Raw genomic sequence first — 19,276 nt, 5'->3', positions numbered from 1 at the left:
AAAAAAGAGAGAGCAGTTGGCACTTTAAGACCATTGTCCATCAAAAACACCTTCTCCACAGCATGTTCTGGCCCAAGGTACAGTAACAGTAATATACAGAAACTGGTTAGGCAATTTTCAAATGGAACAATTATAGATATAAGCACAAGCATTTAATACAGGTAGAAACTTTAAACTTTATTAAAGTGCACATAATTTAGAAGCTAAATTACTTCTTGATACTTTAGGCCAAATGCAGTTCCACACAGAATATGAAAAGAAACAGATCCGTGGTAATGGTGTACATTTTGAGTTGTGATTTTTCTGAAACTTAGTTGTTCCAAAACAACTGTTTCTCTCTCCACAATGTTGTCAGACCCGATAGGATTTCCCAAAACTATATTCTTTCAAGCTTCCAGTCTAGGTGAAGGGTCACAGTTTTTGGCACGACGTGGTATCAGGGGTTCAGTTTGATGAATACTCAGATTGTTAGAACAGGTTTTATTTCCTCCAAACGTCCCTGGGTAACTATTCAAATTTAATTGAGTTGGAACCCTCTTATATCTAACTCTGGCACAGAAATGGTGAAGTCCAGACACACAACTCCAATATGTGCTGCTGTAATGACTGTCACACCCCATGGGAAGTTTGGGTCATTGGCACTAAGAGCAATGTGGAACTGCATTATATGTTAGATTAAACCATAATCTTTCACTTTTGCCATAATCTTTCATTTTTGCAATGGAGTACACATTCTGTCTAGATTGAAAAATCAGGACGGAAATGATTGGTGCCTGCTTGCTCCAAGCATTGTTTAAACTAATCTGGTATACAATCTGATAAAAGATTCCTACAATAGCAGATTATCAAGATGGAAAGCATGAACAATAGCCCTGGCTATCATCCAAAGGTGATGAACACATCTATCCCTTCATTATAATCTTATTCATGGTCTTTAACTCAGCACCAGGCAGAGATTGAACCTGTAACCAGTCAACTGATTCATTGATTGTAGATCCAGAAGCGAAAGTGACTTGTAAATACCTATGTGCAAGGCAAGCCATTAAAAAAAAGACTTTTTATGATATTTTTGCAGGTGGTTAGAAACTGAAATCAGAAACATTAGATTCAAATGAAACAGTATTTCACAGTTGCATCACAACTACATTCAGGTATTACAAAAGAGATTGAAACTGTACGATTCAGGTGCAAAGGGCAAGAAAGTTGTACTGAAAGAAATAGAACTAAGTGTAGCATTATCCTAAAATGTAAAATAGGTATTACCAAAGTACACAGAACACATTCATTACAAGCTTGCAATTAGTAAAAACTAACAAAAAAAAAAGTTATCCCTTTTCTCCCAAGTGGCAAATATTCAATTCAATGGAGTTCAAAAATTAATATATTTCAAGCTCCTCCAAAACAAATTCAATGGATATCCCAATGTAAAACCTGAAAGACCCACAGACAATGCAAATTCTACATTTGGAAAAATAGTTAATGTAGAATTCCATAACATCAATATGGGTCAAACAATACAGAAATGAGCAAATTATACAGAATTTTGCTGTTGTGTGTTCATCATATTTCAGGTGGCCTTAACAAAGGTGTTCGTTCCCCAAAGGCTGCATGTCTCCTCCTCTTCCAGTTATCATATGGACAGGGTGGAAAAGGTAATCGATTTCTTTCCAAAACCAACTGCAACGCTGTACCACTGACAAACAGCACTGCCCAAACAGCAGTCAGAATATAATCTGGGAAAAGAAAGAAAAATACTAATTTACTTTCAGTGGGGACCATAAAATCTCCATTAGTTCTTCTTTTCTAAATTAAGTGTGTCTCCTTATGCACTTATAAAGTGAAATTGGTGACTCAGGGGTTAGCACTGCTGCCTCACAGCACCAGGGTCCCAGGTTCAACTCCACCCTAGGTCGACCGTCTGTTTGGCGTTCACACATTCTCCCCAAGTCGGTGTGGATTTTCTCTGTGTGATCCAGTTCCCTCCCACAGTCCAAAGATGCGCAGATTAGGTGGATTTGCCATATTAAAATTAGCCACTGCCTTCAGGGATGTGCAGGCTAGGTGGATTACAGGGATTGGGTTGGGAGGGAGGTGGGGTGGGGGTGGGGGTAGGTGGATGGTTCGAGTGGGATACCCTTTGGAGGGCTGGTGTGGACTTGATGGGCCGAATAGCCTGCTTCCACACTGTGGGGATTCTATGATTGCTCTATTGGGATTTATATAACCACTGCAGTTGCTCCTCCATAGTAAACTTACATTGTGGAGAACTGGAACACACCGGAATACAAACATAAATTGTCACCAATTATTTATTCATAGGAGTAAGCAGACTTCACTAATTAGCATAATTCACTAATCCCATGTAAAAAAATGGAGGTCATAAGTGTGTCATCAGAACCACCCCGAACAAAACTATAATCAGTTTTCTTCAACCCAAAGAGGAAACTTTTACTCAAAGTACCTACCAGTATGCTGGAATGGAGCATCACTCTTCACTTTTGCAAAATCTGGGTATATTGCTCTTTTAATGATATTGACAATGATGAATGTCAGGCTGGTGTAGACATATAACCCAACTGCAGTAATTACAGCATAAGAGCCAACCAGTGCACAGCTGATGATGTTCAACTGTTTAAAGAAAACACACACACTATTAAAAGTAATTTCTTTATCCTACAGCCCCATTTCACAATAATACTCAAATCATTTCATATGAAACATGAAGGATGTATGAATTCGGGTGACAGAAACTCTAATTCAGAGTTCCACCAAATCTTGTACTGCATTAGCTGGTGATTGTGCAAATAGTCTTTTTTTTAAAAAAAAGTTATTCATTCACAGGATGAGGACATCACTGGCTAGGCCAGTATATATTGCCTATCCCTAATTGCCCAGAGGGCATTTAAGAGTCAACCACATTGCTTTGGATCTGGATTCATGTGTTGAACAGACAGGTAAGGATAGCAGTTTCTTTCCCTAAGGGACATGAGTGAACCAGATGGGTTTTTTTCCAACAATCGGCAATAGATTCATGGTCATCATTAGACTCAATTCTAGATTTTTTAAAAATTGAATTCAAATTCTACCATTACCATTGGCAGGATTTGAACCTGTCCTTTGATCATTACCAAGGGCTCTGGATTAACAGTCCAGTGATAATACCAGTAGGCCATCTCTTTCCCTTAAAATTTGACCCATTGAAACCCAAAGTAACTACCCTCACACCAACACCAAAAGAAATGTATAAGTATTTGGATGTATAGAACATCTGTAACATGCCTGACCTCCACTGACAGGAATATTGACACAGTCATTATTTTGTACACAGGCAGAGGGGAGGTGGTGTGCAGTGGCAATGGCAGATGGTGAATTTGAATTAAATAACAAAAAAGGAAAAATCTGAAATTATCTAGAATGTCTTTCTTCAATAGAAATGAAAACCCTAAAATTAAGCTGGATTGTCTTAAAAACCCCATCTAGTTCATTAAAGTCCTCCAGGGAAGGAAATCTGTTGACCTTACCTGGTCTGACCTCAGACCCATAGTAACGTAGTTGACTTTGTGCTGCCCCCTGGGCTATCAGGGGTGGGCAATAAATGCTGGATGACCACATCCCGTGAACAAACACTAACACGTGGCAGCCTATTTACATTGGAAGATGTGACTCATTCTCTCTCACCTCCCACCAGTTCATGTACAGTTTCTCCTGAAATTTGCTGGAAACACAAGCTGGTAATACCAACAGACATTAGTGAAAAATCAGGACTTGCCCCCATCCAGTTCCTTAACCAAGTGTGACTTCACCTGGTGTTGAGAGACTTTTGACCTTGTCCATCCTAGTCCAACCCAAGCATCTCCACATCATGGAGGATTGGAAAAGGAACAGAATCAATGGTGTATTAGAGACAAATCAGGTGCAGATAAAGAAATAACACGAGTGTGAGAGAGAGAGGAGAGAAAAAAAGAGAGAAAACAGAGAGAAAGAAAAGAGAGTGCGAGAGAGCAAGAGTTAAGGTAATGTTTAAACATTTGTTTAAAAATGCCCTCTAACAATTTACTCTTCATGGGTAAGGATCCACCTGCTGAAATTGATCACTTTCTGTGCAGAAAGGTTGATTGCCATTGGTGGATCATCAATTTCTTCATTAAAACATACACTGCACTATTAATTGTCCTAAACTTTTTTTTTTGCAGGAATTTAAATGGATATTAATCTCCCAATGCAGCAATGTCACGCTGTAAATCACAGCACATTTTTTTCCCCATAGGAGTCGAATTATACTGTAACAAAGATAAATGTCAATGATGCAGTGTTAATTTAGCCCAGAATCTGATTTTTAGTTGAGGAATGTATGTTGACTAGGAGACCAGTTAGCTACTGCCTTTTGCAGTGCTTTATAAACAATCAGACAGACAAATCGGGCATATTCTAAAGATCTCAAAGACGTTAGCCCAATGTATTGAGATGGAATGTTGATGGATACATACCAGACTCAGCAAGGTGATAAACTAGATGAAAATGGCACATTTTGAAATTGGTACTCTACACACTTTTCAAAACAAACCTCTTTAGGTTGTAAAATGTCTATGATTGAGTTGGGAGAGCAAAGTAAATACAAGTACTCACTGTCCTTGGAAGCAGAATCAGAACAGTCGGCACCAACAGCATCACACAGGCAAAGATAATCCAGAAGTTGATGTCATTGCGAAATATGGCAAAATTTGCTATTTGGAAAGAACAAATAAATGTGACTATCCTCAGGGACAAAGGTCAACATGGAGAGTAGCACAAATCTTTAAAATAAAGACATGTAAAAGATTTACACCACATACATGTGGTCAGCAAGTAAACAGGGATTTTTGTTTTAGTCATATTCCTGGTGAAGGGCTTATGCCCGAAATGTCGATTCTCCTGCTCCTCAGATGCTGCCTGACCTGCTATGCTTTCCCAGCAACACACTCTCGAATCTGATCTCCAGCATCTGCAGTCATCACTTTCTCCACATTACCAAACAAGCCAACTGAAGAAAAAAACTAAAAAACAGAAAATCTTGGGAGATCTAGATGTCGACTGACCAGCAGCATCAAAGGGAAATAGTAACTTTTGCAGGAAAACATCCTAATGCACAACAGCCCAAATCTTATGGTAAGACTAATGGTAGGGCTATCTAGCACTCAATGTTATTTCAGAATAAATTGGATAGCAATTCTCATCGTGTGCTCAAAGGTCTGGGGCTAGTCTAAGGTTCAGACGAAGCACGATGAAAACGTGCAACATTTCTAAACATGGGATCACAGAATTTGTTTTTGCAGATGTTGTTTGATTGTTGGCAAGACAGCTGGTTTGCAATAGAGGGATGCCAGCAGTGTGGGTTTAATTCCTGCAGTGGCTGAGGTTACCACAAAAGGACATTCCTCCTCAAGATAGCTTCTTGCCTGAGGGATAGCAACCCTCAGGTTAAACCACCACCAATCACCTTGGCATAGGGCGACACTGTGGTTCAGTGTTTAGATTGCTGCCTCAGTGCTGGGAACTCAGGTTCAATCCCAACCTCAGGCAATTGTCTGTGTGGGGTTTGCATGTTCTCCCCACGTCTGCCATCAGGTGCTTCAGTTTTCTATTACAGTCCAAAGATGTGCAAGTTAGGTGGATTGGCCATGTTAAATTTCCCCATAGTGTCCAGTGATATGCAGGCTAGGTAGGTTAGCCATGGGAAACACAGGGAGAGGGTGGGATGCTCTTTGGAGGGTTGGTGCAGACTCAATTGGCCAAATGGCCTCTTTACACAACGTAGGGATTCTACAATTCTCTTTGCTGCCACCTCACTCGTCTTCACTATTACAAGATTCCTGTTATGCAAGGAATCAAAGATTATTGGAGGTGGATGGGAATGTGGAACTCGAAACAAAGCAGACTAGCCGTGACCTTACTGAGTAACAGAATTAGGTTCAAAAGCATTGGGTAGAACACTCCTACTCCCATAAATTCACATTCATATCCTCGCTAATCTTGGATCCATTTATTTGCTGAGCAGTTACTACTACTGCATTGGTCATAGGCATTTATTAGATCTCCAAATCTATTTATACAATTTGCCAAAATAATAAAATGTTCAGCATCTTCGTAATTCAAAAAGCAAATCGTAGGATCAGGCAGAATTAAAATGGCAGCAAAATCACTACAAACTAATATGACTTTTAATACCACCTGAATGCTCTGGTCTTAAATCCTTTCAGCCATTGCAAAGTAACAATCAAAAACTAATTGGATATAGTTATAAATCACACAACACCAGGTTATAGTCCATCAGGTTTAATTGGAAGCACTAGCGCTGCTCCTTTATCAGGTGGTTGTGGGGTACAAAACTGTAAGACACAGAATTTATAGCAAAAGTTTACAGTGTGATGTAACTGAAATTATACATTGAAAAATACCTTGATTGTTTGTTAAGTTTCTCATCTGTTAGAATGTCCATGTTAGTTTCTCTTCTTTCATTTGTAAATCACAAAACTTTTTTTTAAAGTTACATTCTCAAGTACGAAGTGAAAAAAACATTTTGCAATTTACATATGGAAAAAGAGAAACTAACATGGACATTCTAACAGATGAGAGACTTAATAAACAATCAAGGTATTTTTCAATGTATAATTTCAGTTACATCACACTGTAAACTTTTGCTATAAATTCTGTGTCTTACAATTGTGTACCCCACAACCACCTGATGAAGGAGCGGTGCTAGTGCTTCCAATTAAACCTGTTGAATTATAACCTGGTGTGTGATTTTTAATTTTGTACACCTCAGTCCAACACCGCATATACAAATCATAACTGGATATAGTAAGGATAAATGAGAGTATGCATTGAGTCATCGGTTGTTTAGAGTCATAGAGTCAGAGATGTACAGCATGGAATCAGACCCTTCGGTCCAACCCGTCCATGCCGACCAGATATCCCAACCCAATCTAGTCCCACCTGCCAGCACCTGGGTTTCTCTAAACTGATATCATACAATTCAGAAACAGATGAAAATACATGTAATTACTCCCACATAATCTGCAGGTTTATCAATTTTCACCTTTGACTTACCGAGTGGAGTAAAGAAAATGATTGCCGCAACCAGAAATCCAAGCACGATTCCCACAAATGTTACACAGGATACAGGAACACCGAAAATCCACCTAATCAGTGTGACTACTACACCACCCAGCAGTCCTACTCCAACCATAATTTCAAACCGCCCTGGAAAGAAAAGAATAGCATGTCTTAAGGAGATCAAATCATGCCAAAAGGCTGAAAGTAAGTGCACAACCAGTCTTTCAGACATTACATTTTAAATTCTGTTCATTATCAGCAGATAATACAATGTATATCTGTTGTAGATAATTCTCTCATTTCAGAAAAACAGAAATTGAAGTGGACACTCTGGTTCTCATAGGATTCTCAATTTTGCCCTATGAAGCTTCCAACGTAATAGCAGCAGTGTGTATCACCTGCACAATGCACTGCAGCAACTCATCCAGACTCCCTAGACATCATCTTCTGAACCCACAACCTCTACCACCTGGTACCCCAAGGACAACTCAGGTGCATGGGAACACCAGCAAGCTCTCCTCCAAGCCAATCAAAATCCTGTCTTAGAGCTGTGGGCAGCATGTTGCCTCAGTGGTTAGCACTGCTGCCACAAAGTGCCAGTGACCTGGGTTCAATTCCAACCTTGGGGGACTGTGTGGAATTTGCACATTTTCCTTCTATCTGTGTGGGTTTCCTCCGGGTGCTCCAGTTTCCTCCCACAATCCGAAGATGAGCAGGTTTGGTGAAGTGGCTAAGCTAAATTGCCCATTATGTTCAGGGATGTGTAGGTTAGGTGCATTAGTCAGGGGAAATGTAACGTAATAGGGTGGGAGAATGGGTCTGGGTGGGAGACTCTTTGGAGGGCTGGTGTGGACGTGTTGGGCCAAATGAGCGGTTTCCATACTGTAGGGATTATAAGATTCTAAGAACTATGCTCCATTTGTTCACGGTTGCGGAGTTGAAATCTGGGATTTCCCTCCCAAACAGAAGAATTGTGGGTGCGAGCACATCAAATGATTGCAGCGGTTCAGTCAGACTGCTTTACACCATCTCAAGGGAAACAAATGCTTGCTCGGTCATCAACACTGACATCCAATGTCAGTGAATAGATTAATTTTTAATTCTAAGTTAAACTCAGTAAATCTAGTGAGTAACTAAACGTTACAGCTAATATCTATTCTCTGTGCTTCATGGTGATTAGTGTAGCTAGTAATGGGATAATTTAACCAGTTTGTTGTGAGGAACTGTTTCAGCGGTTCGGCCTAGCAACCACTGGGAACATTTAGGAACCTTGTGGCACAGTGGTAGTGCCCCCAACTCCATCTGCCACTTCTCAGCCCGTTGGCCAGTTCACCAAGATCTCGTTGAACTCTTTGACAAATTTATTACACTTAAAGCCTGTGCTGCATTACCTTAACCAAATCAGAAAAACATTTGTTGCAACACATTTCTAAGTGTGAAAGGTAAGTTAATTTTTTGTTGAGGAAACCAGGTGATTGAAAATTCATCTCGAATTTGGAAGATAAGTTATGTGGCAATATTTCCAGCCTTTCCACATTAAATGCATGGTTGAACAAATCGGAAACAAAATAAACATTCAATATGCTGAATTTCTATTCCATACTCACTGATGAAATCCAATGTAGACAATCGAGTTGCCAACACAAAACTGATGAATCCAAAGACCAAAAAGCCAAAGAAAAGAAATTCTACAAAGAGAGGAGTGGAAAAAGAGAAAGTAATCTGACTTAGAAATCCAATCTGTCAGAGGGAACAGCACTCATTCATCAGGCATATCCATAATATCAAAGCACTGTAATCCAAAATGGTTAAAAGAGCAATAGCTATAAAACCATGCCATGTGGGACCTTAATATTTATTAACTGACCCTACTTAATGGGGAAGCAAACCAGAAGGAGAAATGATGGGAACATGATGACAACCATCAAAACCATACAGCATAGATACAGACCCTTCATCCAGCAGACAAGTTTTTCGTCAGAATCACAGATCATAGAACCTTTACAGTGTGGAAGCATCGCATTCGAGCCATCAGGTCCACACTGACCATCTGAAGAGCACCCGACCCAGACCCAACCCTTTATCCTATCCCTGCACTTCCCACAGCTGATTCACCAAACTTGCACGTCCATGGACAACTTAGCAAGGTCAATCTACCCAACCTTTGCTCTGTGGGAGGACACCAGAGCAGCTGGAGGAAACCCATGCAGACATGGGAAGAATGTGAACCTCCATGCAGACAGTCACCTGAGGTTGGAATCAAACGTGGGTGACTGGCACTTGAAGCAGTCGTGCTAGCCATTGAGCCACCATGCCACCCAGTTGTGTAATGTGAAGCTGTAATTTTCCTACCACTTATTATTCCATTCTTTTGAAGCTTTTGGTCTTGTGTTCATAAGAACAATTATCTTGAATTTGAGATTTAGATTAGATTAGATTACAGTGTGGAAACAGGCCCTTCGGCCCAACAAGTCCACACCGACCCGCCGAACCGAAACCCACCCATACCCCTACATTTACCCCTTACCCAACACTACGGGCAGTTTAGTATGGCCAATTCACCTGACCCTGCACATCTTTGGATGGTGGGAGGAAACCAGAGCACCCGGAGTAAACCCACGCAGACACGGGGAGAGCGTGCAAACTCCACACAGTCAGTCGCCTGAGGCAGGAATTGAACCCGGGTCTCTGGCGCGGTGAGGCAGCAGTGCTAACCACTGTGCCACTGTGCCGCCCACAATTTGCCAACCAATCAGCACAACTCTCAATCAGTTTAAAGGTCAATTACCTTTTACACTGGTAGTTCATGTGAATTGTCCCAATGAGTGCAAGGTGCAAACCTTTGACAAAATGTAATTATTCTTTGATGTTCATGCAAATTGATTCTTATCCCTAAACCAAATGGACTGCAGCGATTCAGGAATGCAGTTCACCACCACTTTCTCAAGGGCAGCTAAGGATTGGCAATAAATGCCAGTGAAATCCACATCCCTTGAATGACTTTGTTCAACACAATGTAAAAATTGTTTGAGTGAAACAATACTAATCCACAATTGAAAATATGAGGAAGGAAGACTCCAGAAAAAAGGCAGATGAACTCAATTATACACAAATGTTACAATGCAAAATGAACTCGGAAAGAGTAATCTTTTGAGAAATTACCTGCTTCAAAGATTCTATGTCCAATAAAACAGAGTATTAAGCCATAGATTCCAAGTACTGTGCATAGAACCTGCACATAGATTAAATTTCTATCTACAAATTAAAAAAAAAACTTGATTAGGATTGAACCTGTTAATTTCTAATAGACTGCAAGATGCTATTCAGATGACAAGTAAAAATAACAACATTAATGAGAATAGATTTGGCTCGTCGGTCAAGTGGCCAATCGACATCAATAACAGCTAGTATCAAAATATGTTTTCATTAACAATTCATATCTTATAGCATTCCCCTTGTACGATGAGATATCTCAAAATCATTGTCACTCCTTGGTTTTCATATGGAAAGCTGTAATAATTCTTTGTGGCTGAAGAGAAGAAATTATATTTTCCTAGGTGAAGTATTAGCTGACAGAACAATGTGATAACTTGCATTATTACAAGGGATGGGCCTTTGCTCAAAAATAAGCACATCTTGGTGAAACTTGGCATTTAACTGCCAGTTATCATTAACTGGAGCATTCTCCATGGCAAAACCTCTGCCAGCCAGAGTCCGCTTGACAGTCAACTAGCACCTTCTCTATTTTAAAATGCCCTTCCCTTTACATTGGTATGCTCACAAAGTCTACATGAGTGCCCTTGTCTAGCAATACCAAAGTTCCATACTGTCAAATGATTGCAGAGGAATTTCATTCAGACAATAAGATGATGCAATCAAGTTACTGGCTTTGACAACAGATCGCATTGACACAGTTCGGTCAAAAAAGAAAATCAGTGGCAAAAGGGAAAGAACGAGGCTGTTATCATTTTAAAAACTATGAGACAGGTATCCATGTCTTGACTTGACTCCTGGGCACAATGATCGGAAATTCAACATGAAAGCGGAGATGTGTCATAAACATACTGAAAGTAAAAATGACAACTTAGCAACAACTGGATCGAATAGTGGTTGTCCCTTCTCAGGAAGGTAACAGTATAGATCAAGAAAGTACAGTGACAGTTCACCAGTCGGAAGGAATTTAATTAGGGTTATGCAACTGTGATGGTTAAGGCTGACCCAATTACAGTGTGTGCTACAATGAATGGATTTCTAGGACAGGTGGGTGAACAAAACTTATTTTTTGGTTGGTAATATGGGATACAATTTGTCTCAACAACTAATACATAGAAAAGATAACATGATGGAATGCCCTTAAAAATCAAAGGTAAAATTTATTGAATATTTAAAATGGATTGGGATGTTGAGAAAAATGTGGATTGCTGGAATATAAATTTGGTTAAAGACAAAAAAAAACTACAGTTGTTGGATTCCAAAGTAGACAAGCAGCATCAGGAGGTGGAGAAGTCAATATTTCGGGTGTAACCCTTCTTCAGGACTGGGAATGGGTGGGGGGGGGCAGGGGCGTGCATACAAAGGGGGTGGCAAGGTGAAGACAGTGAGAGGATACAACCTGGTTGGTCAATGGGAGGAATTAATCCGGTTGGTGGCAGGGAGCAGTGGAAGGGAGGGGGAGGGGCTGGGAAGGAAGTGGGAGGAAGGAAAGGGGAGGTATGGAGTTCTCCAATTTTAAATAACCTCCCTTCCCCCGATTCCCTTAACAGCCTCTCCCCTTCCTTTCCAATCCTTCCAGACATCTAGTGGATTCATTCCTCCCACTGACCAACCAGGTCGTACTCTCTGCCTGTCTTCACTTATCCCCTGCTCTCATCAGCCCCTTTATCTGCAGCTCCCCCTACACCCACCCCCAGTCCTTAAGGAAGACAATATAAATTGGTCATGACTAACAAAACTAACTCAGAAAAGGCCCTTGCACTCTCTGTTCAAATATCCCACAGACTTTGTACTGGTAAACAATTATACAAGGATTTTCCATTGGTGAAAAATTGCAACCAGATGGGAGATGAAACGCAAAAACTATGCAGATCCTCCAATGTCATTTCTGTCAAATTGTGGTAGAACTTCTCATTTTTCTGCTTGTGGAGGTGGTCAAGTTTCTACTCCAGTATTTCTGGAAACTGTTGAAGATTAAGTTATCAACAAAACAATGTCTGGCATACCAGAAACCTCCATCTGGACTTGAATGTTAAAGCACAAGCAGTAAAGTTTATTCCTTGTTATAATTTAACACAGCATCTTAAACTGCATGCTGGAGAGATTTAATCTCATTTATAAAGGCCAACATTTAGTACAAGTGCAGACTGGGTGATCCCACCTGATAGAGTCAAAAGAAAATACAAATTTTGAACGCATTAATTGGCTGTGCACTTAATGGGCATCACAAACAGGCATTTTGCTAAAGCAACCTATAAACACCTTTACTGTATTTGTCCAGTGTCAAATCTTACTCCTATAACATATGTACATAAACATTACTAGTTAAATATTTGGCAAGCTTCCCGTTCTAATCAAAATTGCATCACTGAAAAATAAATCATTAAAGTAAATAATTGCTTGGAAAATTACTACTTGCTGCAATTTCTAAAAAGATTAATTTTTCATAGACTCCCTAAAGTGTGGCAACAGGCTATTCGGCCCAACATGTCCACACCAATCATCCGAAGAGCATCCCATACTCAGAGCCAATCCCTGTATCCCTGCATTTCCCACAGCTAATGCACCTATCTACACTTCTCTGAACACTATGGGTAATTTAGCATGGCCAATCCACCTAACTAGCACATCTTTGGATATGGGAAGAAATGGAGCATCCAGCAGAAACAGGAGAATGTGTAACCTCCACACACAGTCAGTCAGAGGGTGGAATCGAACCCAGGTCCCTAGAGCTATGAGGTAGCAGTGCTAACCACTGAGCCACCATGCCACTCTTTATATTTGGTTCCTAGGAGATGGCCACATGTTTATCAGCTTCAACTGAACTGATCTAATCTGATCAATTACTTTACCCAAGATTTTGAACTTTGGGCAAAGATTACAAACTGTAGTCCATTTAACTCTGGAAGAATAGTAGTTAAGGTTATGGGTGATGTTTGGGTAGGCAGAAATGTGGAGTAGTCAGCCACAATCTGACTGAATGGTACATCAGTCTCGAGGACCTGAGCAGCCTGCTCCCAACTCATATGTTAAAAGAATATGCTCGGAGTAAAGTTGCCTTTGATATTTTCAAATTTAGACAAAGACGTGAAGGGCAGATTTGCTTTTGTAAACAGTGTGGTTCATGCGTGGAATGAACTTCCTGAGAAAGTGGTGGAAGTAGACACAGTTACAATGCTTCAAAGACATTTGGAGAAGTACATGGATTGGAAAGGTTTGGAGGGATGTGGGCCAGGAGCGGGCAAGTGAGACTAGTTTTGGATGCTGTTTGGTATGGACTGGTTAGACTGAAGAGTCTGCTTTCATGTTGTATGACACTATAACAGCCAAAGCCCAGAAATGGCAAAAGTGAAATGGCTCTTGCACCCGTCTCCAGCCTCAATGACAAATTTCAACTTGGCGAGCAAACACATTTCCAGTTATCCACCAATTCAAACTCTCACCGATTCTGTTGTGTGTATTTGGACAATTACAAAATGGTATATGCAAAGGTTTAGTTGAAACTATATTATTTCGTTACCTGAATTCTCACAGAAATATCCTGGAGGGGACAAAGTGCAGGCATATGTGGAAACAGGGATATAAGATGCAGAGGTTCTCCAAACAGGGTCCCTGACAATGACATTGTAGATCACTCCAGTGCCAATATATGAGTTTCCATGGATTATCGTCTGCTCAAATGAACTTGCTGTGGTGATCTGCAGTTATAAGAGAAAGTGCATTCAAGTACATCAATTAACTAAATTAATATCCAAAGAGATAATTCTTCACCTTGACTCAAAATGGAGGCCAAGTCTTTACTTATTAAATTCAAGTTAGAATGAGAGGATGGCACTGACAGCAGTTAGTGCCAAGTATAAGAAGCAGTGTCAAAAATAGGTTGTATTTATCCAGGTTTATTTCATCCTACAATACAAATTCCAGGTAGTGTGAGATTCATCACAAGAATGAAGAAAAACACTACTGGTCCTCCATTCATTCTTCACAACTAAAACTCAAGTTCTAGACAAAAAAGATTATCCACCTAATTTGTACCCATCCCACTCAAAAACAAATTCTCTGTTCAACGCACTGCAATTTTTTTCTATTCAGATAATTATCTAATTTCTTTATTGATTCAATTGAAACTCTCACCACACATGGGCAGATTCCAACTAACAGTTGCCCAAAGTCCCCTCACCTCACCATGGCTTCTTTGGCCATTGCAATTAATTTGAGACCTCTGATTCTTGACCTTTCACCCTTTATGGTGTGTGATGGCCTTGTGGTATGATTGGTAGATGATCGCTATTAATCCAGAGACCAAAGTAATGTTCTGGGGACCTGGGTTCAAAGTCTGTCATGGCAGATGGTGGAATTTCAATTCAATTTTAAAAAATTGGAATTAAGAGTCTAATAATGACAATGAAGCCATTGTTTGATTGTTGGGGAAAACCTATCAGGTTCATTAATAACCTTTACGGAAGGAAACTTACATTCTTAGTTGGTGTGAACCAGAAGTGACTCCAGACCCACACCAATGTTGTGGTCTCTTAAACGCTCAAAAACTGTTAACAATGGGCAATAAATGCAGTCCTAGTTAGAATAACCCACATCCCATAAACAAATGTATATATACAGTATATATGAACAAAAGGGAACAGTTTGAGACCTTATTTATTATTCCACTGCCCTCATGATTTTGAATGTCTATCAAACCTCTGCTAAACCTTCCCATCTTCAAAAGATAGCACTCCCAGCTTCTTCAATCTACCATGTGCCTGAAGTTGCTCATCCCTGGAACTATGCATTTAATAACTTCTGCTCTCTAAAGCATCCTAAGTGGGACGTTCAGAACTGGACACAATACTTCAGTTGAGGAAACTCTTAGATTAAGTATAACTTTCTTGCTATTGTACCTGATGGCATTATTATAAAGCACAGGATCTTACACAGATTATTAGCAGCTTTTTCAAACTGCCTTGTCACTTCTTATATTTTGGGCCTTGCCTCTGCACAATTCCCTTTGTTATATCATCTCTTCTCATTCTTCCAACAGAAATGAATCACTTCACACCCCTCCCTGTTAAAAGTTTGGGAGAAGATTTGTAGCTCGGGTGCTCGTTGTTGTGGTTCTGTTCGCCGAGCTGGGAATTTGTGTTGCAGATGTTTCATCCCCTGTCTAGGTGACATCCTCAGTGCTTGGGAGCCTCCTGTGAAGCGCTTCTGTGATGTTTCCTCCAGCATTTATAGTGATTTGTATCTGCCACTTCCGGTTGTCAGTTCCAGCTGGAGGAAACATCACAGAAGCACTTCACAGGAGGCTCCCAAGCACTGAGGATGTCACCTAGACAGGGGACGAAACGTCTGCAACACAAATTCCCAGCTCGGTGAACAGAACCACAACCCTCCCTGTTAAATTTCATTTACCATTTATCCACCCATTCCCCCAATCCCTACGTTTATCACTGGCCATATAACCATTCAAAATACCGCCAAAGCTTGACGTCTGCAAACTTTGACACCCAAATCCAAGTCGTGAGGAAATATAATCAAGAAAAGCAGAAATCCTATTACAGCTCTGAGGGAACCCCTGCATTGATCATTGCCTCCTATCACCCAGTCAATTCTGTATCCATGCTACCACTATCTTTTTATGCCACAAGCTATAACTTTGCTGACAAGCCTGTCATCTGGAACCTCATCAAATGCTTTACATCACATCAATTGCATTACCTTTATCAAATCCCTTACTCCTCAAAAACCTCAAATTAAATTTTATATCTTTAAAAAAAAAACCCTGGTTTTCCTCAACTAATCTAAACCTTCCTAGTGATTGTTGATTTTGTCCTGAATTACAGCATAACTTCTGATCACTTTCCCAGGTTAAATGGATTGGCCTGTCTATGCAGCCAAACAAAGAGCAGGTGAGTTCGCCTTGGTGTTGTGACCACTATTTATCGCATTTTCAGCTACATTGCTGTAGGTCTGGAGTGACATGTAGACCAGACCAGGTAAAGGTGACAGATTTCCTTTCCTCAAGGTTAATAGTGAACCAGACAATTTTTTCTGATGATCGACAATAGTTTCACACAGTCATCATTGGATTCTTAATCCCAAACTTTACTGAAGTCAAATTTCACCATCTGCCGTGGCAGGATTTGAACCTGGGTCCTCAAATATGACCTGTGTCTCTGGATTAATAGTTCCGCCATCGCCTCTCCCAAAAATATCACATTGGCAGTAGAATTAAAGCTGCTAGTGAGAAGTTACAGTACATGATTTGGCTTTTGTGTTTCCTATATTAAAACAGTGACCACATATCAAAATTCTTTCAGGATGGCAAGGCCACAAAACGTTCTGAATGTCCACTCAAAAAAGATGAAAATCTGCTGTAAGCACAAATAAATTCTACGTTTTTCTTATTTCTGGCAGCTGTATAGCACGGCTTTGACTTGCTATAGCTGTCAGTCTAGAAAATAGTAGTTTTAATTACTGGAAGCAAATATCTTGAATTCATATAGCATCTTTCACATCACCTAAATGAACAAAGTGCTTTTCATCAAACAATTATCCTGAAGTGCATTTGCTTATATTGTCAACAAACAGCAGCCAATTTGTGTACAGTGAGATACACAAAAGTGGCTACTTAATGTAAATATTTGATCAAAATTAAACCACTGTAAAAGGGAAAATATAAATGGTTATTTTTCAGTTTGAAAGTGACAAATATTGTATGTATTGTGAGGCTTCCAAAAGCTTCAAATCTGGGGATTACTATTGTAGGCAGGATAGTAAGTATTTACCTTTATTCCATTTTGTTCTATCTTTTGAACAGATGACATTTGACTCAGTCCTTTCAATAAACTTTCCACGCTGAGGTCATTCTCGGGTAGAAAATATTGATATATGTCATAGGTCAGTCTCCATCGTGTGGAAGCATCTGTCTTCACATCACAAGCAGGAGGTGGCAGCAGCCTAGAAGAAGAAAGCAAATAAAGATTATCAAGTTAACAGCATACATTATCCATTCAAACAGGTTCCTTGAATATTTACGCCTTTCTTTAAAAAAGACAATACTTAAAGCTCACTATTCTTCTGCTCTGCAAATTGCCCCTGCTCAGGAAATACTGGACCTCCATTCATCCTGCTTTTAGTTACAAACTAATATAATCGCTGGTTTCACCACACAGTCAGCAGCCAATATAATCAACAAAAGCAAAATACTACAGATGTTGGAAATTTGAAAATAAGGGAATGCTCAGCAGATGGAATCGCTGTATATTGGCCCATTGTGTCTGCATTGACAAAAACTACTCCAAACCTACTCCAGTTCCACTTTCCAGCTCTTGAACCATTGCCTTGAATGTCATGACATGTCAAGTGTGCATCCAAGTACGCTTTAAAGGTTGTGAGGTTTCCCATCTTAACTACCCTCCCAGACAGTGCATTTCAGACACCCTCCACTGTCCGGGTGAAAACACGTTCCTCAAACCCCTTCTAAACCTCCAACATTTCACTTTAAAATTATATTTGCATTCTATTGATCCATCAACTAGGGAAACAGCTATTTTCTAGTCACCCTGTCCATGCCCCTCAATCTTATACACCTCTATCAGGTTCACTCTCAGTCTTCTCTGCTCTAAAGAAAGTAACTCCAGTTCATCCAGCCTCTCTTCATAGCGTAAGAGGTTTGGTTGCATCTGTGGAGAGGAAACAGAGTTAACACTTCAAGTCCAGTGTTGTTCTTCTCCAGCTCGCTGGAACATCTAGAAGACTGTTCCAATTGTTCAAGGTTCTGAAGATTATGTCATTCAAGCCAGACTGGCTTTAAAAAAAGTTTTTTTAAAAATTTCAAATCTCGAGAAGGACAGGGGCAATGGCTGCATGGGAACACCATCACCTCCAATTTATACACTTTCATCATTAGATTAAGATCCAGGCACTGGGACTTTACATTCAGAAAACAGACTACAACACTTTAACAGAGTGATGCACTTCTTTCTCCTCAACAGTAATGATAGATGGATAATAAATGCTGGCCTTCAGTGACATCTGAGAGTGTGCATGCTTTTTTTTTTACAAGAAAATGCAACAATCCTACTCAAGTCTACACATGATCAAAACCTCTTTCAAAAAGCCTAGAGCATGAGAATAATTTTAAATTATGCAATCCAAATAACAGGTTTTTGGAAATATATTTTACACAGTTTAAAGCATCTAAAGACAGTTGCACAAGTTTGTAGCTAATAATGGATGGGCATTTAAATTCATTTCAACTTACAAAATAAATAGATATCTTGTCACATGAAAATTAAAAAAAAATACAAAAACTGTGTTAGGAAGCTGGAGCTGGATGAAGTTCAGATCATTCGTGAGGCTGAGGGTGTAATAGAGAGGAGTTATAGTGAGGAGTTATAGGATAGAGGTTTCTAGGTGACTGTTAAGAGAGGGAAAGGGAATAGGCAGATAATACAGGGATCCTCTGTGGTCATTCCCCTCAATAAGAATTATACTGCTTTGGATATTGTGTGGTGGTGGTGGTGGGTGGAGGTACGTACCAGGGGAAAGCCACAGCAGCCAGGTGTGGCTCAGAAGGGAAGGGGAGAGATTAGGAGAGTGACAGTGATAGGAGATTCAATGGTTAGAGGAACAGACAGGACATTCTATGGTCCTGAGCAAGATTCCCAGATGGTATATTGCCTCCCGGATGCCAGGCTCAGGGATGCCTCGGATAGTGTCTACAGGATTCTTAAGGGAGAGAGTGAGCAGCCAGAAGTCGTGGTACACATCGGTACCAATGACATAAATAGGAAAAGGGATGAGGACCTGAAAAGTGAATATTGGGTTAGATTGGAAGTTAAAAAGCAGAACGAGCAGGATAGTAATCTAAAGATTGCTACCGGTGCCTCGGGCTAGTGAGACTAGGAATAGAGAGCGAGTGCAGCTGTAGGGCTAGTGTACAGACAGGGCTTCAAATATGTGGATCAAT

General features: G+C 40.1%; 1 protein-coding gene across 1 annotated transcript in view; it reads right to left on the bottom strand.

The window, feature by feature from the left end:
- Positions 1-19,276, bottom strand: part of LOC122557631 (transmembrane 7 superfamily member 3-like) — a 30,096-nt gene continuing 10,820 nt past the window's right edge. Inside the window, exons 5-12 of the mRNA XM_043705410.1 lie at positions 17,091-17,262; positions 13,826-14,003; positions 10,255-10,347; positions 8,700-8,780; positions 7,087-7,239; positions 4,627-4,724; positions 2,466-2,628; positions 1-1,733 (exon numbers count right to left, since the gene is read on the bottom strand). Of these exons, the coding sequence (XP_043561345.1) occupies positions 1,561-1,733; positions 2,466-2,628; positions 4,627-4,724; positions 7,087-7,239; positions 8,700-8,780; positions 10,255-10,347; positions 13,826-14,003; positions 17,091-17,262 (1,111 nt within the window). The 3' untranslated portion in view covers positions 1-1,560. The remainder of the gene's footprint in view (positions 1,734-2,465; positions 2,629-4,626; positions 4,725-7,086; positions 7,240-8,699; positions 8,781-10,254; positions 10,348-13,825; positions 14,004-17,090; positions 17,263-19,276) is intronic.

The sequence above is a fragment of the Chiloscyllium plagiosum genome, chromosome 16 (genome assembly GCF_004010195.1).
Source record: "Chiloscyllium plagiosum isolate BGI_BamShark_2017 chromosome 16, ASM401019v2, whole genome shotgun sequence".
NCBI classification, from domain to species: Eukaryota; Metazoa; Chordata; class Chondrichthyes; order Orectolobiformes; family Hemiscylliidae; genus Chiloscyllium; species Chiloscyllium plagiosum.
The sequence above is the reverse complement of the archived record's forward strand: the minus strand, read 5'-3'. Positions and strand labels throughout refer to the sequence as shown.